Genomic DNA, 27,321 nt, shown 5'->3' with positions numbered 1-27,321 from the left:
GCCTGAACTTTGAGCTGCAGGAGAGGTGGTCATATGTTTGCATGAACCTGCTTCTTTAATGTGGAAGATGCTGCAACGAAGGCAGAACCGTCTTCAGATTCGAAGATGGTGACTATAAACGTCACAGAGTATACGAATGCCCGATTTCTCCTGGAAAGGCATAACTAAGCAGAAGAAATATGCACGAAGATTCCTTTTTTCGAAAACTCCCATAGTCACGGATTGCGTGTGTACTCCTCGCATGTAGGATCAATGTTTACCAGCGAGAGAAATGTCCAACACATGTCTCGTCTCGAACAGCATTTCGGATCGAGACACCATGATGCTGCCCGAATCGTCTTTCCCAGCCAAGAAAAGCTGTCATCGGGAATCCTCGCGATTTTTTCTAGCCATGCAAGATCTGTTGCTCATTCGAGCACAAAGAGGAGAAAGACATACCTGTCAGCAGAGAACTGCAGTTAGTAGTTAGATATGCAGAACAGTGATAGCCTAGTCTGCCGCAATCACTGCGAGAGCGCATTCGAGCGTCCCATTCACGAAAGCGTTGCGGTACCAGACGCATCCTGCTGTCACACCGCTGTCGTTGGGATGCTCCGGACAGCATTTTATCGTCTTGACGTTGTTCGGACAGCGGCAGGCAGGCACACACGTCCGGCCCGCGCAACTTCCAGAAAAATGTGGAGGAGTGCGAAAGGTGCAAGAAGAAGACACAAGACACATGGGGTAGGGTGTGACGGGTTTCGGTGCTCAGACATCGGGCTTCATAGTACGTGTGTCCGTCACCGCCTCCATGCTTGGAGTGTCTATGGTAATCGAAGAGCAAAAAAAAAGCAACCGCAATGAGTACGAAGGAACTTCGAGACAGATGACACTCTATACTCCACGCGCGACCTCGACACACGTAACGCAAGCGCACAAAACAGGGTATATTTTAAACAGCACCCCTACCACAATACCACCTCGTCTCAAGTTCCCACTCAAGACCCAAAGTTCATCTTCAACGCAATGGTCGGCTCCCCCTCGTCGTCCCTCCTTTCGACCTTTTTCGGCCCCTGCCCGCTCTTCAGCACACCCTGCAAGAAGTCTCTCTGCTCCGCACTCAATCCCGTAACCACGCCTCTAAATGCCTCCTGATCCGCCTGTGCAATCTCCAATAACCTGCCCGCCGATTCCTGGCTCGTCGCCGCATCATTCTGGACCCTAGCAAGGAGCGCCGGGATGATGATCTTGGCTGCGAGTTGTCTCTGCTCCGACGTCTTCAGGGAGGCGATGAAAGTAACGAGGGTCTGAGCGAGAAGTGCGCGGGACTCCTCGAGACCTTCGACGTCGGAGGGGTTTGCGAGGAAAGAGAGGATTTGCGGGAGGATGAGGGATGCGATGCTCATCTCGACCGCGCTTTTCTTGGGCAGAAGGAGGAGAGAGCGACAGCATCCGACGGCGACCTTGGAGGTTGTGACGGTGCCGAGGCAGTCGAAGAGGTTGTCGATAAAGACCTTGATGAGTGGGTCCTCGGGCGCGAAGGCGGATGCTGCGGAGCTGACGAGGATGGTCGTTGCGAGGATGATGTTCTTTTCGCAGGCGAGTGCAGCGTCGAACTCTCGCTGTTGTGCATGCCTCATGATGGTCAGGAAGCGTGTCAGTGTTGCGCGCAGTTGCTTGCTGGTGTCGCTCGTGGCTTCGGCGTCGCGGGTCAAGCTCGTTACGAAGCGCTTGAAAATGGGCAGTGACTGCGGCACCACTGTCGCCTGGCAAGCTCCTGTACCGAAGATGGTGGCGAAGATATGGAGTATACAGGCATGCAAGTCGGCCTTGATGATCGATGGGAATACTTGAGCGGCGTCGACCAGCGCAGATAACGCGGTCGTCAAGAGGGCTACGGCTTCCTCGTTCAGCTCATGACGAGCCTTCGAAGTGCTGTCTTCGAGACCAGGGACCAGACCAGAGAGTACCAGTACTATGATCTTCGTAAGTTCAAACAACTGATCGATGTCTTCTGAGAGGTGATCGTCGCCGGGTGATCCTCGATCTCTCCGCGCAGATGGGTGACCGAGACACAGGTTTCGCGCGATCTCCACAATGACCCTTTGTACGGCCAGACCCTCAGTGAGCACTAAGCGATCCAGCATGTCCATTGTCTCAGAGAAGATGACTTCCTGATAGATGGCTTGTCCTGAAACTGAAGGCCGCAAGATCTTCTTGAGAGCTTGCAGAATCTCTAGAATCTGCTCCTTGGAGGCTTGTAAATCACCTGGACGTCCAGCTAGAGCCTCAAAAGCGAGCCCGAACAGGACGAAGAAGAAAGCCACTGGCTCGTCTCGGTAGTTGATATGGTCTGCTTTAGTCGGCATTTGCGGTTCTGAGAACTCTGTCTTGCCATCAAGAGCATCAAAAACAAACTCGCTGTCTTCGTCGATCAGGCTGGCAATGGCATCTACCAGATTAAGCCAAGATTCTTGGTAGAACTTCAGCAGGGTCTCGCGATTCAGCGCAGCATAGACGGTGTCGAGACTGCCCGAAAGTGAAGCAGAACCCATTGAAGACGAGATGTCTGGCTCGAAGCGGAGGCGAGCGTACTCTCGTAGCGATGCAAGCCACAAAGGAGTCAGTCTTGCAATATGCGGTCTCAAGACATCGACCAGGTATGTCTGCTCGGTGCTCGCAATCTGAAGTTCTGCCCACGCCGAGTACACAGACATCTTCACCATGACTGCTGCATTCGAGCTCAGACCACGCAGGTCTCCGATCGCAGCAGCCTCGTTTTCGCCTATGTGTCGTTAGGAGTGATGTCATTTGATTTTTGGGGGCAGCTTACTTGAAAAGTTCTCGAGCGCCGCGATGAGAAGCTTGAGAATACGACCCATACGATCTACATCTGTGACGATACCTGTGGCGATGAATGTTGCGCATACGTTGATCGCTTCTGCTGCAAGCTCAGGCGATGAATCTGCCGCAAAGGCTGGGGTGAGTGCCGAGCCGATCTGTGCTTGGTACTGTTCCAATAGAGTAGCTTCTGCGAAGTCGGGATCTGGGGTCTTGCCAAAGAGCTGACGGCTGCGTTAGTAATCGCAGATGTGTCACGAAATGAGGTTGCTTACCTTCAATACTTGATCGATGATCTTCAGACCGCGAATACGAAGCTGGACCACACCAGCAGTCGACGCTGAAAAGGCGATGCGCACGACATCTGCGACTCTGTGCTGCAGGGCGAGTACACAAGGCGATTCCTCACGAAAGGCAGCTTCCTTGCTCACCATAGCGACCAGCTCGCTCAAGAGATCCATGCCGATGGTTCGTACTTGCCACTTGAGTAGTTCCTGACTCGTCTGCCCACCCTGGCCAACTTCTGCGCCAGGTGCGTTTGCGGCTGCAGCAAAGCCGGCGACTTCCTCGTCCTGCAAGTCCGTTGCGCCGGCTTTGGGTTTGGTCTCGATCACTTCCTGGGTCTCGACCTTCTTAGTTTTTGTGAGCACTGAGTGGCACCGCTGGACCCACGCCGCAGTATCGATCAGACCAGTCTGGTGGAGCCAGTTGCGCAGAATGTTTCGAACAACCTCATGATCAGGCTGTCTGTCAAGCACATGCCACAATGCATCCTCCAGGCCAGGATCGCCTACACGGATGATCTCCTCAGTATTGCGTCTCATCAGGTTGTGCAGGCCGTCAATAGCCATATCGCGAATCTGGGTGGAAGGATTATCCAACGACGATTGCAGATGCTTCACGTAGGCCGTAAATCTCATTTGACCAGGTGCGTACAGAGAAACGTGTTCTTGGCATCGAAGCGCCTCAATACGAACCAGCTCATCTGGCTCTTGCTCAAACAGGCTGATCAGCGTCATGATCATGTCTCGTGCTTTAGCCATCTCCTGAAGATCCGGCCCAAGAACATTGATGGTGCTGTCTATGCATCGGGCGATTGCTGCTGGGGTTGGCAGGTCGATCTCGATGTTTGACGAGGCTAGCGATGCCGCTTCCTCGTTATGAGAGTCTGCTGCGTACAGTTGTGCCAGCATACCAAGAGTTCCGGTGACATGACTGGAGAAAGACAGGCCCGCACTGTCTGCAACACGGGAGAGACTGTCGATAGCCGAAAAGTGAACGATAGGGTGGGGATCGTTGCCCAGAGACATAAGGATCCCGAGAATGTTCTTGAGGTGGTAGCTGGCAGCCATGCCACCGAGTTGGGACAAGATGCAGCCTAATGCGTAGGCATACCCTGATCGAGCAAACGGCTCACGGTTGGTGACAATCTGATCGACTAGGTAGTTGACCTCGGTGCCGGTCAGAGCATTCCCCGAGCTGTTGCAGAGGCGGCCTAGAGCCTCGCCAGCGAGCCTGCGTACAAATGGATCGGGTAAGATGATAAAGACCTGTAGCGGTTAGTGAGTGCTATCTAAGAATTGTAATCCACTTACATGCAGAAGCTCCTGCATAACCTTCTCAACCGCTACTCCCTTCAGACTTCCTGATGCGGAGCGCGTCTCCTTTACAGCTACCTTAAGCGCAGACAAAAGACCGTAAGCGATGTTCACCATCATGGCAGTCTTCCTGTTGATGTCGCGTTGGAGGCTGCCTGCCGACAGGAAAGACGTGATCTGCTCCAAGATACTCTCCTGGATTTTTGGTGTTTGCAAAGGTAAGCATATTGCGAAGAGTTGCAGAGCTGAGTTCACAACCTCGGTGGCTGGGGGATCCGGAAGCTCGGTCGGGTCGCGAGAAGGATTATAGAGTGATATCGAATCGTGCTCGCGGGCGCCACATATCGGCGAGAGTAGCTGAGGGGCATGAGTATAATGTATTTCTCAATGTTGAAGCATTTACTTACGGTGCGATCGACGATAGCTTCTGAGCCATGCCTCACCAACCAGTGATGACTAGTACTGCTGTCGTGCTCTCCAGGTAAGGCCTTGATATCGAAGCCTCGAACAAGACCAGTAACTCCAAAGCCGTGATTATCAGCTACTTCCCAGATGCTCTCGAACGAGCCTGCAGCACTTGCGATGGCCGTACTGAAAGAGCTAGTGGTGTAGTTGTCCGGGTCAGCGAAATTCGCGACAGCAAATGAAAGCAGGTTGGTCTGCAGCAACACCTCATTACTGCTTGCTGGTGTGAGATCTACAAGCTTGGTGTAGCACTGCAGCACCCTCCTCCGAACCATCAAATCGAAATCGTGCAGCTGCAGTGCAGGAGACAAACGTTGCGAGATGTCGTCGGTGGTCTTCTTGACTGGTAGCGTATTCAAAAACATAGTTGTGTTCTGGAGCATCGCAGCCAGTCGCTTGGTGACATCCAGGGTGAGAAGCCTACTGTTGAACTCGAGAAATGTCGAGATTGAGCCCAAAGCACATTCTCGTACATGAGACAGGTAGCTGAGCTCGAAAACATTTCTTTGCACCATGTTGTCTTTGTTGAGAGGCTTCGGTAAGGCGTTCTTCCATAGCAAGAGCAGCTGTGATAGATGGATCTTGACGAAGTTCGGCCCAAGGGTCATCAGTCCACCGATCAGGATCCACGCAACTTGTACCTGGGTGGCTGAAACTCTTACATCTGAGTTGCCAGCTGACTTTAGCAGTGTCGTGGCTTGCGACAAAACTCGAGAGTTCACATCCACAGATCCATGCAACGGCTGCGAAGTTGAGGTACTCAGCACCGCTGAGAGACCGTTTGCAAGACCGACACACTTCCGGGGTGACTGACGCCCGGTACCAAGCAGACTAAGCTCCCGATTTACGCTGTTCATACAAATTGTGACTGATGGCAGAAGTTGGAGTGGACACGCAAGGACGAAAGACCGTAGGCAAGATGATGCATGCACTTGCACGCTGTAGCTAGGGTGCTGCAGGATCTGAATAAGTGCGTCCCGGGACAAATCGGCGATGACGTTGGAAGCAGATCGCAAGCTGTCGAAGAGAGCTGACAGAGTGCTGAGTGCTCCGATGAGGGTCTGTTTCGAAGGCTCAGGTCGCTCCTTCAGGGCTTGCGGGTAGTCCTTCAGAACCTCATTGACGAGAAATCTCGCGGCATTAAGCTGTCCGGATTCGCCGAGCATTTCGCGCGCAAGGACAGTCTCTAAGATGACGGCCACGTACTTTCGAGCGCTGAGCGTGCGGTACCGATTCTGTGTAATGACGTGATTGCCCAGAATGTCGGTGAAAAGACTTCGTGCAATCTCGTTGTACTTGGACTCAACAATCTGCTCTCCTAGACCGCGCAGCATCTTCATGTAACAGACAGCGATGCCAGCCCTCGCCCGATAACTCGTCGATGTTCGGCAGTATTGTGTGGAGAGAAGCTTCAGGATGGCTGAGATGGTGAACGTGATCTTCGCGGCCGATTTCTTGGGTGCAGGAGAGTCTGGACGCTCCACGACATCATCGTCACCGCCATCAATCGTGGACATCCTCTTGTTCTTTTTCTTCGTAGCGCCCGTGCCCACTCGTGTGATGCCCGGGATAGGATCCTCAACAGTCGCAGTCTCAGAGTAGTTCTTCACCAGTGCGGCTGCGACAGCTGATGCCGCGGCATGTCGGAGCGTAGCTGAGCTGCTGTCGATAGCCTTCCACGCTGCTGCTTGCAACTTGTCGAAATCGGTCGCATTGTCGAAAAGAGTGGTGTATTTGACCAGCTGCTCGAGACAGAAGCACGCGCTTGACTGCACAAGCAGCGACTTGTCTCCAGAAGCAGCATTTCGGGCCTGCTTCCATGCATCTCTTGCGACGTTCTCCTCTGCTGAGGGAGCAATGCCCTTGAATATTCTGCCCACGGCCTTGAAAATGGTCGCTCGTAGCCCAGCGTAGTTCTGCGCAAACTTGACAAGACGCAGCAGAGACATTATGGCGACAGGCGCAAGGTTCTGAGCGCTGTCTCCCGCAGCCTCGAATATGCTGCCCAAGCAATGCGCGGCTGCGTGCTTCGCCCTGACATCCTTCTCGCTCTTACCCGCGCCATTGAGGATGCTGTTGCACTCATTGATGGATTCGAATAGAAGCTTGCGGTCGCCCTTGCCAAAGATGCCGGCGAATGCTCGTCCCAAGTTGTTTCGGATAACGCGCGTGGGCGCGGGGGAGGCTAGATTGATGACCTGTAACAGCTCTTTCTTTATGTAGATCTGATGCGCCGAGGCGCCGTCGGCATCGAGGGAGTCGACATGGCGCGCAAGGTCAGACGTGAAAGTCAGGAGGTAGAGGTCTTGCTGTTCGGTAGGAAGCGCGTGGAGCTTCTTGACGTCGAGTTCGGGGTTCGAAGTATCCTCCCGGGCCGACTGATTGCCGTTGGCTGCCATCCGAAGTCTTGTAGGCTCGTGGCCTGTCTATATGTCGGCGGGATGTAGGACTGAGCGGCTGGCGCACATGGCGGGGCGAGCTGGCCTGTCAGTTGTGGAGAGGTGGAGCTGCGGCGGCCGTCTTGCGGAGCTCGGGGGTGTCTCTTGGCGGACGAGACGAGCGCAACTTTTGTCCCAGACCGCTTTGTCGCATAACACCGTAACTTACCAGAAATCCAATGGCAGCACCGTTTACTCGCGCCGTTCGCGCATCGCTATCCTTCGACAGCGCAGCCCAATGCGCCTGCCGCCATGCCTCACGTCCACGGAAAGTCCCGGTGCGATGCTTGAGCAGCACTCCCACATACCTCTCAGGCCACTCGTACGTGGACGCAGACCCAGCGCACAACATTAGACTGACCGCTGGAAAAGAAAATGGGCGACGATCAAACACGACAAAGCCAAGAACGACGCCGGCAAGAGCAAGCAGCGCTCCCTCATGACCCGCGACATCACCAACGCCGTGAAGCAGGGCGGGGCCGACCCGAACATGAACGCACGCCTCCACCTCGCCATCGCGACCGCAAAGAAGAGCGCCGTGCCAAAACAATCCATTGAAGCCGCCATCGCGCGAGGCCAGGGTCTCTCCGCCACCGGCGCTGCGCTCGAGAACCTGACCATGGAAGCCATTCTTCCCCCCTCGATTGCCACTATAATAGAATGCCAGACGGACAACAAGCTGCGTGCGCTAGCAGAGATGAGACTGATTGTCAAGGAAGCCGGTGGCCAGGCCGGACAGAAAGTGCTGCACATGTTCGAGAAGAAAGGCCGGATAATACTCGCGAAGAAGGAGAATGTTGGTGTGGATGAAGTGCTGGAGCCTGCACTGGATGCTGGTGCAGTAGATGTCATCGAGGATGATGAGGGCCGCGTGGTTTTGTTCACTGAGCCTGCGGACACAAACAAGATTGCTGAGTCCTTGGCAAAAGAGCTGGACATGGAGATTGAAGAGAGCGAGATCATCTACGATCCCAACGAGGACTACAAGGTCCCGCTGGACGACGAGGGTGCGGCCAAAGAGCTGAGTGAACGTTTCTTGGACAAGCTGCAGGACGTCCAGGGGATACAGGGAGTCTACATGAACTGGAGCAAAGGTGCCATCTCAGATGAGATCTGGGAGGAGCTGTCGAGCAAGGTCAACGTTTGAGATGATCCCACGATTTGTGCATATACATCTATAACACAGCACTGTACAGTAGTGTATACCATTGGCGATAAAACGCCTTCCTGAACGCCTTCCATACCCTTCCACCTCTCCTGCTCTGGTCTTTTATTTGACTGGTTGCTGTTGTAGCCACACCAGCATGCATCAGGCGCTCTATCAGACGCAGCCTGCGCAGCTACAACATCACTCTATTCGTCCTTGCTGACACCCATCGCAGCCATCCGCCTCTCCTCCTCTTCCCTCCTCCTCTTGTTCTCCAGATTCCTCGCCTTCAGCCTCTCCAGCTCCTTCGCGATCTCCTCCCGCTCATACGGAATGCGGTGTGTCTGCTCCGGCTTGGGCCAGAAGTCTGGCACCGAGAACTTGCCGTCGAGGTTTGTGCCGAAGTAGTACATGATGCTGATCGGGAAGAGAATGTACATGCCGAACTGCGCGTGTTAGTGGCGCAGCGCAGTGAGGATTGGCACGAACGCACCTTGGCGACTTCGAGATTGGGCCCGCCCATGTTGGTGCAGGGTTTGTGAACTGGGGGTGTTCGTGTGGGGTTGCGTGCACGCGAGTTGTGCTGCGCGGCGGGTGGACTGATGAGGTCAAAGATATTTGTGGAGATTGTTCGCACAAAGGTCGGAGATGATCACGTCAAGGTAGGATCGCATCGCGCCTTCTTATCTCGCGTCTTCACATGTCGCTTCTTCCCTCCCCCCAAACTCGCTGTCGAGCTGGTTCAACGCTATATGAGCTCGACCCCAAATCTCAGATAGGATCTACTGCGTCTCAGAAATTGATTATGGGTAACGACATTTCGAGTCCCCTGGTCGTAGGGCTATGTCGGCTATGGACCGTCGATCACTCCGCATTCCGAAGAGCCTCGGCTTGATTTACTGATCTCACATCTACGACTCTGGAATTCAAAGCTTCTGCACAACACACCGCGAGAGCCGTCCAACCTTCTTGGTTTCGAAAACAACAACACCAATCGCGTCAAAAGATAGCACAGAAACTGTCAATATGTCTGAACCAGCCGTCCTCGTTGAGTACAAGGGCAAAGTAGCCATCATCACGCTCAATGTCCCCAAGAAGCTCAACGCCCTCAGTGGCGACCACTACTACCAGCTGGCGCGGGCCATGCACGAGGTCGCCGCGCACAACGAAGTATTCATCACCGTCCTGACAGGCAAGGGGCGCTTCTTCTCCGCGTACGTCCCCAGACCTCCTTCTGATGAAAGCACATACTAACCGTCAATAGCGGCGCAGACGTAAGTTTCGGCGCAGCCACCAAGTCCAGCACCGATGTCGACGAGCGCCAAATGTGGCTGAAGAGCTTCGTAGCCAACAACGTGCACATCACGCACGCCTTCTACACACACCCCAAGATCCTTGTTACCGCGCTCAACGGCCCCGCTGTCGGACTCTCCGCTGCGCTCATCGCACACTCGGATTTCATCTACGCCGCGCCGCACGCCTTCGTCCTCACGCCCTTCAGCAGTCTCGGGCTAGTATCCGAAGGTAACGCGTCCTTTGCCTTCGTCAAGCGCCTCGGAATCAGCAAAGCCAACGAGGCGCTCATCATGAGCAAGCGCATCAGCTGCGACGAGCTGGTGCAGACCGGGTTCGTGAACAAGGTCTTCGACGTCGGATCAAAGGACAGCCCCAAGTTCCTGGAGGAGGTGCTGAAGGAGGTCGATGACCGGCTGGGCGACCATCTCAACGGCGAGAGCCTGCTCAAGATCAAGGCGCTGATTCGTAAGCCGGATATGGATGCGCTTGATCGCCAGGGCGTCGAGGAGGTGTTTGGCGGGCTGTCGCGGTTCTTGAAGGGCGTGCCGCAGGAGGAGTTTAGGAAGGTTGCGAGCGGCGAGAAGAAACATAAGCTGTAGGAGCACGTACAGGTCCATCAATCGACGAGATTCCGAGCCACAGAATGAAAAGAACTGTCCAGGCGTCTTTGGAAGCTATCTCTGCTCCTTGGAACCCCCCCTACACATCTCAAGCCCACCCCACTACCCCAGACTCACACCCTCAGTAGCCAACAATTCCCCACCCAGCGCCTCTTCTTGTCCCGGCGCTCCGACCGCCGTGATGTTGCTCAAGCCCAGCCTCTGCGGCTCCAACCCCCTCCCTCCATCGCCACTGCCGCCGTTCTTTCCAGCGTCATCCTTCTTCTTCTGCTCCTCCTTGTGCTCGTGCTTGCGGCTCGAGTTGAGCTGCAGCAGGATAACGACCATGGTCGCCATGGTCGCGATACCCATGGCGATGCGGCGCGTGAGCACCCAGCGCAGGCCCTCGACCTCGGATCGCGCGTCCGAGTTGAGTTTAATCGTGATTTGGTAGTTGAGCTCTTGGACCTTGGGAGTAATATCAGCACAGCACAGCACGGCATGCGCGCACACAAACACACGAGCGAACGAACCTTGGTCTCCATGCTCCTCTGCTCCTGGCGCACGGCCATTTTCCTATCGTCGAAGAGGCCCTTGAGCTCGTCCTTGACGCTGCCCGTCTCCTGCCCCAGCTTCTGCCCCAGAATATCCACTTCGTGCTGCAGCTGTACGCGCTCGGAGCGCCACTTATCCACCTCGCCCCTGCGCGTGTTGCCGATCTCGGTCCGCAGCTCCGCGCACGCCGCGCGGAACAGATACGTTTCGTTCTCAACGTTGCTCTTGGAGACAAGGCCCTCGCGCGCGAGCATCATGTTGGAGATGAGCAGGCCGCGCACGGCTTTCATCAGCGTTATGGACTGCGCGTCCGTGTAGGCGGATTTCGAGAGCTGCTGGACCAGCCCGTATGTGTCGAAGTGGTGCACGTACGGCGGCGTCTTGAGGTGTGGCGGTTTGTGCTCTTCCTCGCTGGGGCCGGGCATGTGCAGCACGGAGTCCAGCGGTTTCTGTTCGCCTGTCTTGGGGGCCGCGGGGGGTTCATGTTTCTGGGGCGCTTCCTCGGTTGCGCCTGGCTGTGCGGGTGTAGCTGGGGGTTCTGTGGGCAGGTGGCCCTCGGGCTCTTCGTCGTCTTCTTCTACATCCTTTGCGGGGTCGTGCGGGATCTTTGGCGGCACGGGGTCGTCTTTCTTCTCGGGCTGCGAGCGCAGGTGCGGTGCGGGTTCGTGGGCGGTGCCGTAGCGCTGTATGGGTGCTTCGATGCAGCGGGAGGGCGTTGTTGCGAACGCGCGTTTCGAGCGTGGCGCGCGGGCGCGCGGGCGTGTCCGGGGCGCGTTTTGCGGCTTCCATAGCATGGGCCATAGGAAGGGGAGCCGGGGAGTGGCCATGCTTTGTGTACGACGAGTGTTGGATGTAAGATGTCGGTTGGTGCTGTCATGTTGAATTCCAGAAGCGCCAAGGCGGACAGGGATATGTTGACCGTAATCGGAGAACACATTACGACAGATAGACGCGGGAGCTGGCGTAGGGCTGAAGGGGTCCACTTCCACGTGCTAGCTGGCGGATTCACATGAAGCTTGGTGATTGAGGATAGAGTATGTGTGATGAACACGGCTGGACTAAGACGTATGTTATTATTCCACACTACACATGCCACCCTCTGCACGTTCGTCTATCTGGATGCCGTACAAAAGCAAAACTTTTTTTGATGTGTCCATGTCCGCCTGAACACCGTGCGATGCAACCAACACCGACTTTGAAAAACGACAAACTTTTGTGGTAGTGATAGGGGTATATGTAAATGCGACTTTCCGACTCCGGTGATAATGATCATGTTGCGACTGTGCAGAGTGGTATCACTAGTCGTGAGAGGAGCTGCTGATCGAACTTCGACTGGTGCCTTCCGTGATGAAAGTAGCAATGCTCGAGCGCTGGAATGGGCTCGCAATGCCGTTCTGGTCTCGATTCGGTGGGCTGGACAGACCTTGGCTCCCTCCTCCCGGTGACGCTGGACTCGAGGTAGGTTGCTGGTCAGTGATGCTGCCTCCGTAGCGCTCGCGCAAGCGTTTGATTTCACGGAGACGGTTGCGCCATGATGAGATTTGCTCGCCGCCTTCGCGTTGGAACCAGACATCTGAGAAAACGCATGCGTTGATGGCGATGAGGCGGCAGTAGGCGGCTATGTGTCTGCCGCCAAGTATCTTTGTCTCCGCAGCGGGAGAGACGTCAGGAAAGCCGGGTTTCGTGACGACTTGAACCTTGTAGTAGCGGTCTTTGCCGTCGGGGTCGGCGTCGATGCGACGATCTACGAAGCTTGCTCGTGACTCTGGTGAGATGACGATGTGTACGTAGTTGAAGGCACCCGGGAACGTATCGAAGTTGTACGGTAGACCGGAGTCATTGAAGATGATGTTGACAAAGTCGTTGCCGATGTGACGCTTCTTGTTGGGGTATGTCATGTCGTCGTTGGGATCTGTCGGCATCATAGTGGTGATGTGGTAGACCAGCTCCATGCACCGGTCGCGCCACACGTATGTGAACTCCCCATCGGCGTCGCCACGAGTGTCGAGGCCTCCGGTGTTGAACTTGGCGTCCTTTAGACGACTCAATGTGCCCAGGCCGGTGACAAAAGACGTGTAAGCAGGAGAGCCGATGTCGTTCATGAAAATGTCACGCTCTTTGGTCTGGCCTTCGCCAATGTAGATGACTCCTACTTTGTGACTATCGACAGTCGCGGTTCTGTCGAACGTAGCAATGGCGCGTCTCGTCATGTCATCGTCTGGAAGGGCAATGGTGGTGTTTGTGAGATCCAGAGGTGCATAGAAGCTCTGGAAGATATCTTCAGGCAGTATGCCAATATAAGACGAGGAGTAAAATACGTCGGCTGCAAGTCCGACGGTGATCGGTACCTGGTGACGCGGGGGCTGAACGAGCGATGGCCGCATGATGAAGAAGCGGGTACCACACTACGTCAAAGTAAGTATCAAAGGAATCATCGTAACGAGGCATACGTACAGGTCGACGAGAGGTCACTTGGGAGACCCCTGTCCTCGCTGCTGTCTCGATCGTGAGGAGCCCGTTGTTGACGATCCAGGTCTTCTTCCAAACTTCGCCATCGCCAGGCTTCGAGAAGTTCTCGTTACGGACGGTGTGGTCGCGATCCGTGTATGCCACCATGTTCATAATGTCGACAATAACCTGCCCTTGCTCTTCCATGCTCTGCCTGCCAGCGCTGTCCACAGTCAAGAGATTCTTTGTGATCCAAGGGATCTGCTTGGGACGGTCCTCCATCCTCAAAGCCATGAACCAAAACGTGATGACGTGATACGCGAGGGAATACAGATAGTGTGGCAGATCTTCCTCAACCAAATGGGCCCTCCTGGAGACGCCATCTGCGGTTGTGTTATTGTCTCTGCCGAGCCCGCTGTGGCGTAAAGAGTTGTGGCCTCGCTGTGACAGGCTTGGCAGGGCTGCGCGGCTGCGCTGATCTCTGATGTGTTGCAAGTAGCGGAAGCACACTCCAAATACCGTCTTGAAATCTTCCTCTCTGAAGTTCTTATACAGCTCTGGCATTCGTGCCAAGCTAGTCAAAAATTCGAGGATATGAATCGCCGTTGCTGGTTTCGTCACAATCTGTGACATCTTCTGAACGATTGTGTCGAGCGAACTAGTGACAGAGAGAGGAACCTCAAAGCAGCAAACAGACAAAGCGTGAATACACCACTTGGAAGTTCTGTCCCACTGCACAACCCCCTGCAAGAATGCTTTGACGATGTCGTCCTCTTCGCCCTTTTGGAAGTACTCGTGATAACTGATCATGACCGTCAGGATGTGGTACAGACACACGGCGACATCTGCCTTTTTGAGAAGAGTATGCGGTGGAGGTTCGTGGAAGCTGGAGTTGCGCACTTGCTCGCAGAGCACATTCCTGAGCATCTGGAGCTGCACCACGCAGCTTCGCACCAGGGCTTGATTAGATAATTGCGGGCCGAGGTGGACTAGAACATAGCTGTAGATTTCCCAGTCTTGTTGCTTCTGCAGCAAAGAAATGCATAGCTCTAGCCACAATGTGATCTCCATGTCATGAACATCAGCGCTGAGAGGATATTTGCTCGCATCAATGTGAGAGAAGACAACACGGCTAGGTTCAGATGGGGGTTCTTCTGGAAGTCCCTTGGGTCCAGGATACATCCATAGCGGTGCAATGGGCTTCGAAACACGACCGGATGCGGCAGCCGCACGACTGGTCTGCCTATGGAGAGACGCGTGTGGGCTAGATCCTGAGACTTTGCGTGAAGCCGCGTCCTCGGACCGGGCGCGGTCGCTCGAAAGAGACCCGTCAGACTTCTCTATCGCCACAGCCGTCTCTTCAGTCCGGCATAATTCAGCTGCAATTCGCTCGCCTTCCGAGGAGGAGTTGACGGTAAGGGCGTGGCGGGAGTCTGCACGCAATCTGAAGAGCAATCTGAGAGCCGTCAAGCGTGACTCGTTATCGTACTTGTCGTTGCCTGCAAGCCCTCGTATGGCATTGTATAGCATGCATGTCTTTTGCGCCGCGTGGGTGAAGCTACGAAGAAACAGTCGTACAAAGGCGACAGCTATGATGCCACAGTGTGAGCCGTGCTGAGCCTCGGTCTTCGGAAGGAACGTGTGTGATGTCCACGAGCGCGACGACGGTGCCGCTGACATCCGTGGCTGGTCCAACTTGTTCTGCAGCAGATCCAAGACCTCGGAAAAGGTGTCCAATTGCGCCTTGGCAGCGAGATCGACCGCAAAGTCTACGAGAGCCTCGAGAATCTGGACGTTGTCTTCGGCTTCGATTCTTCCAAGTATTATAGCAGCGCTTTCGGCGGCTACTTGGTTTGCACAGAGCAACTCGACGGCCTCGTGAGCGTCTCTCAGGCTCTTGACTGCACGCAGCCGGACAGCGTTTGGACGAGTCGCATCGTGCAGCGTCTTCGATGCAACGGTGCGCGATAATTCCAGCCAATCGCTGTTGGACGGGTTCAAGAATCGTTCGTCTGCGAAGTATTGAATCATTTTCTCAGCGACGGAGTCGCTCAGGCGGTTAGCACAGTGCAGAAACAACTCCATGACGCCCTCTTGTTGGATGTGGTCCATTGCACTGCTGAGATGATCCAATTTGACCAGCACTTGGAAGATGCTGTCGTCTTCTGAACGCCGAATGGCTTCAATCCCGGTCGGTCGTGCACTTGGAACGTCGGCGTGTGGATCGACATCGTCGTGACCTCCGGGCGATATGAATGTGTCTGAATGTATGTGTCAGCGTTGCACCAGTGCCAGGATATCACTCTACCAACCGTTCTTCAAGCTTCCGTTTTGTAAAACAGACTTTGCCGATGCACTTGTGTTCCTGTCGCTGGTAGTCGACTTGTCCCCGTTCCCGCTCATCTCAGCCCGAAGACGATGGTCGTCTCGCTCGGCGCAAACGCGAACAATGTCCAGCATGTCGCTCAGATCCGCTTCAGCGAGTAGCGCATCTCGCATGGACTCTTGTGAGAGTATCGAGTCGAGAAGGTCAATGACAAACTTTTCTTGCGTTGCATGCGGCTCCGTGATTGAGGATTTGAGCGCGGAGAATATGAGCGACATGGGCACCTTGGGCAGGTCACCTTGCCCATCTTCGATGATCAACTTCTGCAGGACCTGCATTGCACCCCTGTACAGGCTGCTCTGTCGATTCTTCATCGAGGGTCCGTCCTGGAGAGTGTGCAGGAGCGACAGGATAGCAGCCTGGCCGATGTGCGATCTGAAGAGATTGCTCAGCGTGTTCCACGTCTGTTGTTCGAGGCTAGCAATCTGCCTGTGGATTGCGCACAACACCTCGAGACTAGTCTTGAGAACGTCCTTTGGCACGTGGACATAGGTGATGATGGTGTCGAAGAGCCTTATGCAGTTCTCCATGTCGCTCTCTTGCGTAGTATTCTGACAAATGTGCATGACGCGTTCGAGGATCTGCTCCAAGTCGCTGTCGGTGAGGATTCGGGCGTTGAACTTGCAGACGTCGGTAGCATAGTGAAAGATGCGGCCGAGGTTCTCCGTCTCCTGCAGTGGCGCGTCCACACTGCGCTTGCCGTTGACCTTTCGGTTCGAGTTGAAGGCATCCCGGCTAGCCGCAAAGCACGCATCGAGGGCGTTGAGTATAAAAGGCACGATGGCTGACTCGCAGGCGGCAATGTTCTTGCCACAGCTGGTGAGCGTCGATATGATGTCGAGCCGCCACTGGAAGCACCGGGTGGTCCGGCGGTAGGCGGCCGCATCGAAGATGATGGTGCGCTCGACAGGCGTCAGTTTGGGATCCAGTGAGATGCTCCTCAGGAGCTTGAACCCTGCTTCGGCAACTTCATCCGGCTGCTCGAGTAGCACCAGGTCGCTGGCGACAGACCACAGGCCGAGGATGTTCTGCAAGGGATACTCGTCGAGGACCCTGCATATCTTCTCGACAGCATCTGCTCTCTCCAGGAACGGGCGGCTCTTGTGCAGCTGCTCGATTAGGTCGGCCAGCTCCGGCGGCCCGCCTGTCACGTCGGGCCTTATCATCTCGCCGGCGACGTCGGTGATGCGCTGCAGGCTATCGTCGGCTGAAGGGCCGCTCGCCATCGAGGACGGGGGCAGAGAGCTCACAGACAGAGCGCGCACGGGGTTCACGGGCGGGGGCGGAGGGAGCGGCTCGGCGCGCGGTTTGCTGCCGGTCAGCCTGCGGAAGGCATTGAGGATGTCGTAGGACGAGGCGCGACGATCGGGCGTGCGCGGGCCATTGTGAGTCGGCGGAGGCATGCGTGCCGCGGTGACCCTGGCGGGCGCGGGGTGCAGGTGAAGGCAGCCCGGCAGCTGCAGCTATATTCCCGAGAGAAATTCGCAGCAGTGGCGCAGGCGCTTGGTGTCGGTCATGGATGCGCGGGCGGGGGGGAGGAGCCCATGAGCGGTGCAACAGATGTGGCGAGGCAGGCAGGCGGGCGGCTCTTCGATGTGCGCAGGGCAGACGCGGACTGTCCGACGTGCGCAGAGAGGGCAGAGAGGGCAGAGAGGGCAGACACGGCGCCGGCGGGAGGACAGACACGGCGGCGGGAGGACAGACGCGGCGGCGGCGGGAGGACAGACACGGCGGCGGCGGGAGGGCAGACACGGCAGCGAGAGGGCAGACACGGCGGCGAGAGGGCGAGCAGTCAGTCGCACGGCGGAGGGGATCTGATAGATGAGTGCTGCGAGTCTGCGACGAAACCCGGGGAACGCTGCCACCACGGCAGCTAGAGCAAGCAGAGCTTGAGCACTCCCGCGCCGCCGCACGCAGGCCAGACAAAAGCGGGCCAGCCAAAAAGTGGGCCGGCCAAACAGCAACCGCGCCGCAACAATCTTCCTGCACCGCAACGCAGCCTCGCCCTCGTCCGCACTCCGTCCCCGGCTCCCTCTGCTGTCCTGTCGTCGCCATGGCTGCCGACATCCCCACGCTCTCCAAGCTGCTCGAGGCCAGCCTGGACCCGCGCCAGAACAAGCAGGGTGCGTCGCTTTTCCCCGTGTTTACTCGCTGTCCCGCCGTGCCCCTCGCCGCGGGCACACGCACACACACACACACACACACACATACACACACACACACACATACACACCCACACACATACACACCCACACACATACACACACACACACACACCCACACACATACACACACACATACACACACACACCCCCACACCCCCACACCCAGACCGTGTAGAGCGAATGTGCTGACGCCCCCCCAGCCGAGCAGGCCATCACCCAGGAGCAGACCAAGCCCGGCTTCTCACTCTCCCTCCTCCACATCGTCGCGTCCGACTCGTTCCCCGCCACAATACGGCTGTCGAGCGCCCTCTACTTCAAAAACTTCATCAAGCGCAACTGGGTCGACGAGGATGGCAACTACAAGCTGCCGCAGGACGAGGTCGTCGCCATCAAGCGCGAGCTGATTGGCCTGATGGTCTCGGTGCCGCCCAGCCTGCAGGCCCAGCTCGGCGAGGCCATCAGCGCCATCGCCGACAGCGACTTCTGGGAGCGCTGGGACACGCTGGTCGACGACCTCATCGCCCGTCTCACCCCCGACAACTCGACGGTCAACAACGGCGTCCTGCGCGTAGCACACTCCATCTTCAAGCGCTGGCGGCCGCTGTTCCGCTCCGACGACCTCTTCACCGAAATCAACCACGTCCTGTCCAAGTTCAGCACGCCGTTCCTCACCCTGCTCCAGAACACCGACAATCTCATCACACAGTCCCAGGGAAACCCAGACGCCCTCAAGGCTGCCTTCACCACCCTCGATCTGATGATGAAGCTCTTCTACGACCTCTCGTGCCAAGACCTGCCGCCCGTCTTCGAAGACAACATGGCCGCCATCTCCTCGATCCTCCACAAGTACCTGACCTACGACAACCCCGCGCTGCACACCGACGACGACGACGAGTCAGGGCCGCAAGACTATGTCAGGGCCGGCATCTTCGAGGCTTTGATGCTGTACATCCAGAAGTACGAGGATGCATTTGGCGCACAGCTTGGTCCCTTCATCGAGACGTCGTGGTCTTTCCTCATGACAGTTGGGCTAGAGACAAAGTACGACATCCTGGTCAGCAAGGCGCTCCAGTTCCTCACTGCCGTTGCCTCGACACACCACGCCAAGAACTTCAACAACCAGTCGGTCCTTGTGCAGGTCATTGAAAAGGTCATTCTGCCAAACTTGACACTGCGCGAGTCCGACGTCGAGCTTTTCGAGGACGAGCCGATTGAGTTCATCAGGAGAGATCTGGAAGGCTCTGACAACGACACCCGCCGAAGAGCCGCGACCAACTTCCTGCGCCAGCTCATGTCCAAGTTTGAAGGCCTGGTCACCAGCACCTCGCAGACCTACGTCGACGCCTACCTGCAGAACTACGCCCAGGACCCCGCAAACAACTGGAAGTCCAAGGACACAGCCGTGTACCTCTTCACTGCTATTGCTGCCAAGGGCACAGCGACTGCTGCCCAGGGTATTCTCAGTGTCAACGAAAAGGTCGACGTCCTGGACTTCTTCCAGAAGCACATTGCCTCTGACCTGCAAACCGCCCACGCAGAAGCAATCTTGAAGGTCGACGCCATCAAATACCTCTACGTCTTCCGCAGTCAGCTTTCGCCTGACCTGTGGCGCGCTGCGTTCCCGCTTCTCGTCAACAACCTCGGAAACGAAAACTATGTCATCCACACATACGCTGCGATTGCTGTCGAGCGTGTGCTGTTCATGACTGACGACAACCGTCAGCCCATCATCCCAAAGGGTGATGTCGTCGGCTCATCAAGGGATCTCCTGACCCATCTCTTCAAGCTCATCACCAAGAACTCCGCTCCCGAAAAGATCCAAGAAAACGAGTTCCTGATGAAGTGCGTCATGCGCGTGCTCATCTTCATCCGAGATGGCGTACTGCCAATCTGTGAGCAGATCTTGATGAACTTCATCGCAATCATCAAGGTCATCAGGCACAATCCTAGCAACCCTCGTTTCCAGTACTATCTCTTTGAGGGTCTCGGTGCTCTGATTCGCTTCGCTGCGCCAAGCCACCCCGAGGCATTCGAGACCAAGCTCTATGAGCCCTTTGCTGCTTGTCTGTCAGAAGGCATCGAGGAGTTCTCACCGTACATCTTCCAGCTGTTCTCAGCACTCCTGGAAGCCAACCCATCGGGTCAGCTGACGGACTACTACCGAAGCCTCTTCTCGATCATCATCCAAGGCGCTGTTTGGGACCAGCGTGGTAATGTGCCAGCGCTTGCTCGTCTGCTCACTGCCATGATCACTCGCGATGCACAGCGCATTGTTGCTGACAAGCAGCTGGAGCCTATTCTGGGTATCTTCCAGAAGCTCGTTTCCACAAAGGCACACGAGTCGCACGCATTCGAGCTTATCGAGGCTCTCGTTACATTTGTTCCCGTGGAGGCTCTGCAGCCGTATTTTGTTACCATCCTCCAGCTGATGCTGCAGAGGTTGTCCAACATGAAGACGGAAAGCTTCCAGCAGCGCTTTATTGCATTCTACCACCTCGTCTCTGCGCGCCAGGATAAGGGCCTGGGCGCGGACTTTTACATCAGTGTCACTGACCAGGTTCAGCATGAGTAAGTCGGATCTTGACCGTACGCGACTGCATCTACTAACGCATCTGCAGTGTGTTCAAGCCCATCTACCTTACAGTCATCCTGCCGGATACGCAGAAACTCGCCAGGCCTACCGACCGCAAGACTGCTGTCGTGTCATTCACCAAGACTCTCGGCGAGTCGCAAGCCTTTGTTGACCGCTACCCCAAGGGCTGGGGTTTGACCACACAGCGACTGCTAGAGCTCCTCGTCAACCCGCCCGTCCCTTCGTCGGCGGACGACATCATCCCTGATGCTGACGTCGACGAGGTCGGTTTCGGTGTTGGCTTCACACAGCTCAACACCTGCAAGAAGGCACCTCGCGACCCCTTCCCCGAGATCCCCGACGTCAAGGCATGGGTTGGCCAGTTCCTCAAGGACGCCAATAGCCGGCACAACGGCAGGATTGTAAAGCTGGTGCAGGAGAGGCTGCAACCTGAGCTACAGCAGGCTTTGTCGCTGTATCTCAACTAGGATCGAGGCTAGAGCCGTTGGATTGGGAACGTGGATAGACGATTTGCAAACGACATGATACCAGGCACTTAGTGGAGGAGTTTTGCTAGACGGCATAGCGATTCGCATCAAAATTCGGAAAGACACATTCTTGAAGCGTGCTTGTTCCACGCAAATATCGCCTTGGCCAATACTTTCTGTGATGACGTGACCACGTTCGGACGCGAGCCGCCCGGAGGGAGGTCACTGGCAAGCGCTATATCGTGTAGGATACGAAGCAGGACAGATACCGACAGCGAGCGCGAAACGGCATCGAAAGAACACGCTAGAATCGCAGACAGACCTCAATCATGGAGACGGACCTTCCTGATCAGGCATCGCGCATGTCATCACAACGTCAAGGGCGCGTTTGACCGACGCAACCTCTTTCGCCCATCCCAGTAGGAAATAGGCTAAGAAAAGATTTGACCCAACTGGAACTTGTATAAACACACATAAGAGCTTGGGATACCTTCCCTGAACATTGCATGCAGCGCTTCCAACGAGCCGTTCCAGCATCTCTCCGACTCCGCAGCACCAGGACCAGCCTCGAAAGGCCCCAACCAAAAAGTCCAGCCTTCCACCCAGGCAGCAGCGGGAGAATACCGCGCTCTCACAGCACAATGTCAGACCCAGTCCTTCCCAGCACAAAAACAGAAGCCCTCTACCAGAAACACGGGCGCATGTACACCCACACCGCGCCCATCAGCAGCGTGCAGCCGCTCTCCACACTCCCCGCAGACGCACAAGCCCTCTTCAAACCCCCACCAGAGAGCTCGCCGTTCATCCTGACAACGCCGCGCACAATCTTCCACGCTCAGGGCGGCGGCCAGCCGTCAGACACGGGCTGCATCTCCGCCGCCGGCGTCGAGTTCCGCGTCCACCAGGTCCGCAAGCTGGGCCCGAGTATCCTGCACATGGGCGTGTTTGCGGTCGAACGCTTCGGCGATGCTGCGCAGGGCACGCAGGAAATCGACGTCGCAAAACGTGTGCTGCACTCGCGCATACACACCGCGGGCCACGTGATTGGACTCGCGGCCGCGGCGCTGCGGGACGCTGGGGCGCTGGACGCGAGTATCGTGGACGGCAAGGCGTCGCACTACCCCGGCGCATCGTTTGTCGAGTTCATCGGCTTGATTCCCGGCACCGCAAAGGCCGCGCTGCAGGATAAGACGGACGAGCTGGTTGCGCGCGACTTGCCGGTGCGGATCCATTTCTGGGACGAGGCGCGCGCACGGCGCGAGTGCACGGGCGTGCTGGACAGCTTTAAGCAGGACGAGGATGGCGTGCGGGTCGTTGAGATTGGGGACGCGGGGAGCTATCCGTGTGGCGGGACGCATGTCGAGACGACCAAGGGGTGTGGGCGGATTGTGATTCGGAACATTAAGCGGCAGAAGGGCGTCACAAAGGTGTCGTATGAGGTGCAGGATGCATGAGCGTTGCGGGCCTGGATCTGGCGTGGAAGACAGCATCGTGGTTCAGACGGGTACGCATAGACTCTGAGAGGGTTAGCTGGGGATCCGGACGATGCATGCATAATAGATGTAACGAGGTCTATTAGATTCGAAGACATATTCAACGAATGTGGCATGGTGCATCGAACGCCCGATGATGCAATTCGAGTCCACGGCACGTGCCAGATAGATACGCTGTATCAGGGCGTCAGCTAAGTTCCGAGCAATCCTGCAAATCCAATTTGATATACGTCTCTCCCTCAGCAGCATCCGCCTCCCCAGCCCTGTTGCTTCCCTTTCTTCGCGGCATCATTCATTCCGAGCGTGATGCCAGCACGGTTACCGCCACCGGCCCCCGGGCCCTTGACACCACTTCTCCTGTCGTTGAGATCGTATTTCCCTGCCTCGATATTTTGGTATATCCTCTCGGCAACTTCCAGAAACGCCCGCTCGACACCCTCGCCGCTCTTTGCTGATGTCTCGACGTACTGCATGACGCCGTTCGCTTTACACCATTCTTCCGCCTCCTCTTTTGTGACTTGTCGCTTGTTGGACGCTTCTGCTTCCGATACTGTCGACGACGCTGCCAGATCACTCTTGTTCCCGACCAAAACTACCACGATACCCTCCTCGGCGATCTGTCGCAGGTCGTGGAGCCAGCTCGTCGCGCTGAGGAAAGTCTGCTTCCGCGAGATGTCGAATACGAGAAGCGCTCCTGATGCGCCGCGAAAGTAGCTTCTTGTTATGCTCTTGTATGTCTCCTGCCCGGCTGTGTCCCATAACGAGAGCTTCATGTGCTTCTGTGGTGGATCCTTCTTCGACGGCGAGGATGGAGGGTCGGCTTTTGAGGGGTTGTTGATGCTCAGTGAATATGAGGCGGGTGGGCCAACGGGGACTATGCGCGATCCAAATTCGACTCCGATTGTGACATCGTGGTGGGGTGAGAAGCGGCCTTCGCAGAGTCGCACTGTGAGCTGTGGTCCGTCAGTATCACACGATAAGGCAGGGGGAGAGGCTGCGTACACTCGACTTGCCACAGCCAGAGTCGCCTAGCGACACGATCTTTGCAATGTAGTCCCACGGCTGCGCCATTTGGGGCGGTTGTTCTCGCAGGCTGGGGCGTGGAGGTGTGGAGATAAGTTCGGCGCCGGCTCGCCGTGCTGTGCAGAGCAAGCGATGCTTCCTTGGAGCTTGTCAATCAGACCGGCTGTTTGTCTCAGGCGTGGAAGACAGAATGGTTCAGTCCGGAGCTGTTGAGACTTTCTGGTGCGTGCTGTGGGGGTTTTGGTGGTCGAGATGGTGTTGATTGCAGGGTCAAGAGGCGTTGTCTGCGATGCGGTCACAGCGCTGGAGCTCTTGCCGCGCCTGCTCCACCGAGGTCACGTCTTGTGACGCCAGTCTGGCGCAAACATTGAATCTGCAGGATACGGTTCTGGTGTGTGGAAGACGTTGAACACACTTATAAAAGCACGCCAAAGAAAGTATGGCCTCCTCTTTAGTTATCATATAGGTATATTAGTTCTTTCACGCTTCGGCGTTGGTAGACCTCTTTCATTTGGTGCTGACTGGGGCCTTTGCTCCGGTTATGCAAGGAAAATGCCTGTTCCACTTGCACACGTCCGACCATTGCGACTACGGTCCCAAACCCGCTGATCAGACTGGTCTCGTGACGGCGAACGGAGCAGTCTTGAGCGGTGCGTGACGTTGAAGATAACTGGTGATGCATAATCGATAGCTTAGCGTGACTCGGCCCCGGACTGGCGCGGTGGATGGCGCAGGTGCTCAGCTATCCGTGGTGTACGGGCGGTACCTATTACTCGATCCTATGTCGTGCTCCTCTGCTTATTCTTACATCTAGAAGACCCTTTTTTTGAGTATTCGTCCTCGGCACCTACACGCGCCACATTGTGCAAACAGCCGCATGTCTCTCAGCACGTCATCCGCCTGCTGCCTCACTGTCGATCGACCGCCCTACCGCCGCCTCACCGACTGCTCGCCGGTGGACTAGAGTCAACCGCGACCCCAGGCTGCAACCGCGACAAAGGCGCCTAGGCAGGCTGGGAGAAGCTGCGCAGGCCCTCAAACACTCGTTCAGAATATTCAGCCCGTCATGTTTTCCGAATGTAAGCCCTCCGCCGCCTTATCAGGTACATGTGACAGCTGCAGCGCCTCTGTCTTGGACCTGCCTGGGGCTCGTGTGACTGACCGGTGCGCTGCGCAGATGCCTCCAAATTCCTCTCCCAGTCTCAGTCGCGGCTGTCACTGGGCCAGCCCGAGTCGAGCAGCGCCCGGAACACTTCAGACCGCCAGCGGCCGTCGTCGCGCGCAGCTCAGGCATACCTCCAGCGCCGCAACATGCCGAACCCATACAACTCACAAGCGTTATCGCGCTTCGCCTTTACATCGCGCACCTCCAACGCTCCGGCACCGCTATTCTACTCAGTCACCGACGACTTTCGAGAAGAAGACGACCATGTCGAGCACGACCGCGAGATGGCCGATCACTACGCCCTCCAACGGTCACGGCGGCAGTTTGGCGCCAGTAACCTCTCTGAGTCCTCTGAGGTCGAGGACGACGGTGTGCACAGATCTGATCACACGATGGAGGCAGACCGAGACGAGAACGACACGCCAGACTACGGTTTGGGCAGAGGGATAAAGAGCTCTTGGAAAGGCGACAAGCCAGCTCGCGGGCGATCCACAACAATGACGAGACTAGAGGACGAAGAGCGAGATTCGAGCGTACCGTTGTCAGAGTCTACAGAACAAAGCAGCAGAGGGAATGGGAAGCTGGTGGATGTCGAGCTTGCATCGACAGAAAGAGGCAGCATAGAAGAGCTGCATAGAGAAGAAGTTTTCCAGCAGAAGGACGAACCACCACCTTCGTACCAACAGTTTCGAAACATGCCCCGACACAAGCGCCTTCGCAGTCCGCTACGAACAACCCTGTCTATACCCCAGGAGACCGACGAAGACGTGCTACTCGAACGCCCACGATCGATCAGCGCTGACCGCCAGACCGTGCCAGATCTCGTACCTGAGAATCCCACAAGCCCTCCGAGGCACAACTTCTTCTGGGCAGAGCTCTTCATCATTGTGCAGTGTGCCATGATCGGCATATGGTTCATCTCTTTTCTGCAAGAATCACCGCCAGGCAAAAAGAACCCACTTGGAGACACAGTCTACACGGTCCTCACATCTTCTTTCCACCTCATCGGAGTATACTCGCTTGTATCGGTCGTTGTTGGTCTACTGTGGTTGTCTTTGCTGCGATCATTCGCCCGACCGCTGGTCTATCTAATGCTGGTAGCAGTGCCAGTCATATCCTTTTCGTTCTGGCTATATCCATTCATCTCGAGTCTAAAGGGATCGTGGCACGGCAACAGCACACAGGACAAGGCTATGCGGTGGCTCTCGTTTGGACCTCTCATCCTGGCCATCTTCTGGGTATACACAGCTTTCAAAGCACGTCACTCACTGCATAAGGCGATCGGCATGCTGGAGTTCTCTAGTGATATCTTGAGGGCGCAGGCACCACTTTTGGTAGTTGGCATTGCCACGCTTGCCGCGGTGATGCTCTGGTCGTGGCTCTGGATCCTCATGTTCACCAGACTTTTCCTGGGAGGTCACTTTGCGAGCAACAAATCACGCTGGATCGTGGACGCCAGCACATGGTGGCTCGGTGCAGCTTTCTTCTTGAATTACTTCTGGACTTTGGGCGTCATTGCTGGCGTACAACGAGCAACAACGGCGGCCACCGTTTCTCAGTGGTACTTCCACAGAAACACGACACCCACGCCCCCAGCCGCGACTGTTGTGCAGGCTTCACTCAGCCATGCATCATACACCATGGCCGGCACCATTTGTCTCTCGACTCTGATATCACTTGCAGTGCGACTGCCGCTCATCGTTCTGCCTCGACGTATTGCGGGCATGATTGCAATGTGCGCCTACTCCGTTGTGCCCACGCCAATTGCCGCATTGACGAACCCGCTTACGCTTACGTTTGCATCGATCCACGGCGTTCCGCTCAACCAAGCCGCACGCGGTTTGTCGCAATTGAACTTCATTTCAGCAGCCTCACCAACAACGACTCTCGGCCCAAGCTCGTTCAAGAACCACGGACGGCCGTCAATTCAGTCATACCGCCTGGCTAAGCTTCTGCTACACGCGATTCGATGGGTCATCACCATCACGCTCGGGTTTGGAGGCTGGGTATCTACTGCGAGGATGCTCCAACTGGGCGATGAGATTGTGACCTACAAAGGCAGCCTGTATGCCTACGTAGTCGGTATCATTAGCGCAGCGATTGGGTGGGGTGCGCTGGGCGCTATGGAGGGTGTTCTCGGTGGCATTCTGGACGCTGTCTTAGTCTGCTGGGGGAGTGAGGTTGGACAGGATGGTCAGGGCGAGGCGAGGTACTGCGTTGACGCCGGTCGACTCTTTGGCGATGAGGTTGGCCGTGGCCGGGCAAGGTATGAAGTGTGAGGTTGAGTGGACATTAGTGTGTGCATTTCTGGCGTACAGTGTTTTCGAGAATCAGGCGTTTGACTGTAGCGCCTCAGTTGTAAGGCCCCTGGATATGGGCTGGCGCTCTGGGTATACCTGATGGAGTGCCGTAGCTATGCACCATCGTGTTTCGTAGCTTCGCGAATTGATATTAGTCTCACCTTCAGCCTCGACTTTATGGCGCGATTCACCTCAAGCAGCGACAGCACCTGTGTTTCGGCAACGGCAGGTACGATGCTGTTGGTTTCCAGCAGCGTCCATCTCATGTACAATCGGCTTGTGTCTTGCTTGTCTCACGTACCAGTCCAGGACAGAGCAAGCTTCTCTCTCTCTGTTCCCTCTGCTCGTAGATAGGCAGCCTCT

At 56.2% G+C, this 27,321-nt stretch overlaps 10 protein-coding genes across 10 annotated transcripts; 5 read left to right on the top strand and 5 right to left on the bottom strand.

Annotated features, from left to right (window-relative positions):
* Positions 1–746: 746 nt before the first annotated feature.
* Positions 747–7,367, bottom strand: M421DRAFT_422412 (ARM repeat-containing protein). The gene is made up of 5 exons (XM_033593153.1): positions 4,826–7,367; positions 4,416–4,775; positions 3,096–4,370; positions 2,813–3,044; positions 747–2,764 (listed from the first exon to the last, which is right to left on the bottom strand). Exons 1-5 carry the CDS (start codon positions 7,280–7,282, stop codon positions 978–980), a joined length of 6,111 nt encoding a protein of 2,036 aa, XP_033447061.1. The 5' UTR covers positions 7,283–7,367; the 3' UTR covers positions 747–977.
* Positions 7,368–7,573: 206 nt separating this feature from the next.
* On the top strand, positions 7,574–8,468 carry M421DRAFT_93710 (YebC-like protein; the record flags this gene model as incomplete). Its single annotated transcript, XM_033598136.1, has 2 exons — positions 7,574–7,599; positions 7,694–8,468. The coding sequence occupies 2 exons, from the start codon at positions 7,574–7,576 to the stop codon at positions 8,466–8,468; spliced, it is 801 nt and encodes a 266-aa protein (XP_033447060.1).
* Positions 8,469–8,674: 206 nt separating this feature from the next.
* Positions 8,675–8,991, bottom strand: M421DRAFT_6715 (uncharacterized protein; the record flags this gene model as incomplete). The annotated part of the gene is made up of 2 exons (XM_033596378.1): positions 8,675–8,914; positions 8,962–8,991. 2 exons carry the CDS (start codon positions 8,989–8,991, stop codon positions 8,675–8,677), a joined length of 270 nt encoding a protein of 89 aa, XP_033447059.1.
* Positions 8,992–9,494: 503 nt separating this feature from the next.
* Positions 9,495–10,363, top strand: M421DRAFT_67023 (ClpP/crotonase; the record flags this gene model as incomplete). The annotated part of the gene is made up of 2 exons (XM_033596367.1): positions 9,495–9,682; positions 9,733–10,363. 2 exons carry the CDS (start codon positions 9,495–9,497, stop codon positions 10,361–10,363), a joined length of 819 nt encoding a protein of 272 aa, XP_033447058.1.
* A 61-nt stretch (positions 10,364–10,424) lies between these two features.
* Positions 10,425–11,846, bottom strand: M421DRAFT_207242 (uncharacterized protein). The gene is made up of 2 exons (XM_033588179.1): positions 10,897–11,846; positions 10,425–10,831 (listed from the first exon to the last, which is right to left on the bottom strand). Exons 1-2 carry the CDS (start codon positions 11,743–11,745, stop codon positions 10,487–10,489), a joined length of 1,194 nt encoding a protein of 397 aa, XP_033447057.1. The 5' UTR covers positions 11,746–11,846; the 3' UTR covers positions 10,425–10,486.
* Positions 11,847–11,961: 115 nt separating this feature from the next.
* On the bottom strand, positions 11,962–17,621 carry M421DRAFT_422409 (tuberin). Its single transcript, XM_033593152.1, has 3 exons — positions 15,679–17,621; positions 13,373–15,627; positions 11,962–13,323 (listed from the first exon to the last, which is right to left on the bottom strand). The coding sequence occupies exons 1-3, from the start codon at positions 17,153–17,155 to the stop codon at positions 12,217–12,219; spliced, it is 4,839 nt and encodes a 1,612-aa protein (XP_033447056.1). The 5' UTR covers positions 17,156–17,621; the 3' UTR covers positions 11,962–12,216.
* Positions 17,622–17,805: 184 nt separating this feature from the next.
* On the top strand, positions 17,806–20,977 carry M421DRAFT_102211 (Cse1-domain-containing protein; the record flags this gene model as incomplete). The annotated part of the gene is made up of 3 exons (XM_033586744.1): positions 17,806–17,875; positions 18,118–20,485; positions 20,536–20,977. 3 exons carry the CDS (start codon positions 17,806–17,808, stop codon positions 20,975–20,977), a joined length of 2,880 nt encoding a protein of 959 aa, XP_033447055.1.
* A 641-nt stretch (positions 20,978–21,618) lies between these two features.
* Positions 21,619–22,431, top strand: M421DRAFT_102210 (ThrRS/AlaRS common domain-containing protein; the record flags this gene model as incomplete). The annotated part of the gene is made up of 1 exon (XM_033586743.1): positions 21,619–22,431. One exon carries the CDS (start codon positions 21,619–21,621, stop codon positions 22,429–22,431), a length of 813 nt encoding a protein of 270 aa, XP_033447054.1.
* Positions 22,432–22,709: 278 nt separating this feature from the next.
* Positions 22,710–23,541, bottom strand: M421DRAFT_6709 (ras-domain-containing protein; the record flags this gene model as incomplete). The annotated part of the gene is made up of 2 exons (XM_033596372.1): positions 22,710–23,423; positions 23,473–23,541. The coding sequence occupies 2 exons, from the start codon at positions 23,539–23,541 to the stop codon at positions 22,710–22,712; spliced, it is 783 nt and encodes a 260-aa protein (XP_033447053.1).
* A 735-nt stretch (positions 23,542–24,276) lies between these two features.
* On the top strand, positions 24,277–27,135 carry M421DRAFT_422406 (uncharacterized protein). The gene is made up of 2 exons (XM_033593151.1): positions 24,277–24,572; positions 24,671–27,135. The coding sequence occupies exons 1-2, from the start codon at positions 24,560–24,562 to the stop codon at positions 26,935–26,937; spliced, it is 2,280 nt and encodes a 759-aa protein (XP_033447052.1). The 5' UTR covers positions 24,277–24,559; the 3' UTR covers positions 26,938–27,135.
* Positions 27,136–27,321: the final 186 nt, after the last annotated feature.

The sequence above is a fragment of the Didymella exigua genome (assembly GCF_010094145.1).
Source record: "Didymella exigua CBS 183.55 unplaced genomic scaffold M421scaffold_20, whole genome shotgun sequence".
NCBI lineage: Eukaryota > Fungi > Ascomycota > Dothideomycetes > Pleosporales > Didymellaceae > Didymella > Didymella exigua.
Note: the sequence above shows the minus strand (reverse complement) of the source record. Positions and strands in the feature narration are given on the sequence as shown.

Bases quoted from the DNA above. Each gene is read 5' to 3' on its own strand.
- M421DRAFT_422412 (XM_033593153.1), bottom strand. From the start codon at position 7,282: ATGGCAGCCAACGGCAATCAGTCGGCCCGGGAGGATACTTCGAACCCC. The intron at 4,776-4,825 runs GTAAGTAAATGC...CATGCCCCTCAG, and splicing joins AAGCTATCGTCGATCGCACC to CTACTCTCGCCGATATGTGG. The intron at 2,765-2,812 runs GTAAGCTGCCCC...AACGACACATAG, and splicing joins GGCGCTCGAGAACTTTTCAA to GCGAAAACGAGGCTGCTGCG.
- M421DRAFT_207242 (XM_033588179.1), bottom strand. From the start codon at position 11,745: ATGGCCACTCCCCGGCTCCCCTTCCTATGGCCCATGCTATGGAAGCCG. The intron at 10,832-10,896 runs GTTCGTTCGCTC...ATTACTCCCAAG, and splicing joins AGAGGAGCATGGAGACCAAG to GTCCAAGAGCTCAACTACCA.
- M421DRAFT_422409 (XM_033593152.1), bottom strand. From the start codon at position 17,155: ATGCCTCCGCCGACTCACAATGGCCCGCGCACGCCCGATCGTCGCGCC. The intron at 15,628-15,678 runs GTTGGTAGAGTG...ACATACATTCAG, and splicing joins AAACGGAAGCTTGAAGAACG to ACACATTCATATCGCCCGGA. The intron at 13,324-13,372 runs GTACGTATGCCT...ACTTTGACGTAG, and splicing joins AAGTGACCTCTCGTCGACCT to TGTGGTACCCGCTTCTTCAT.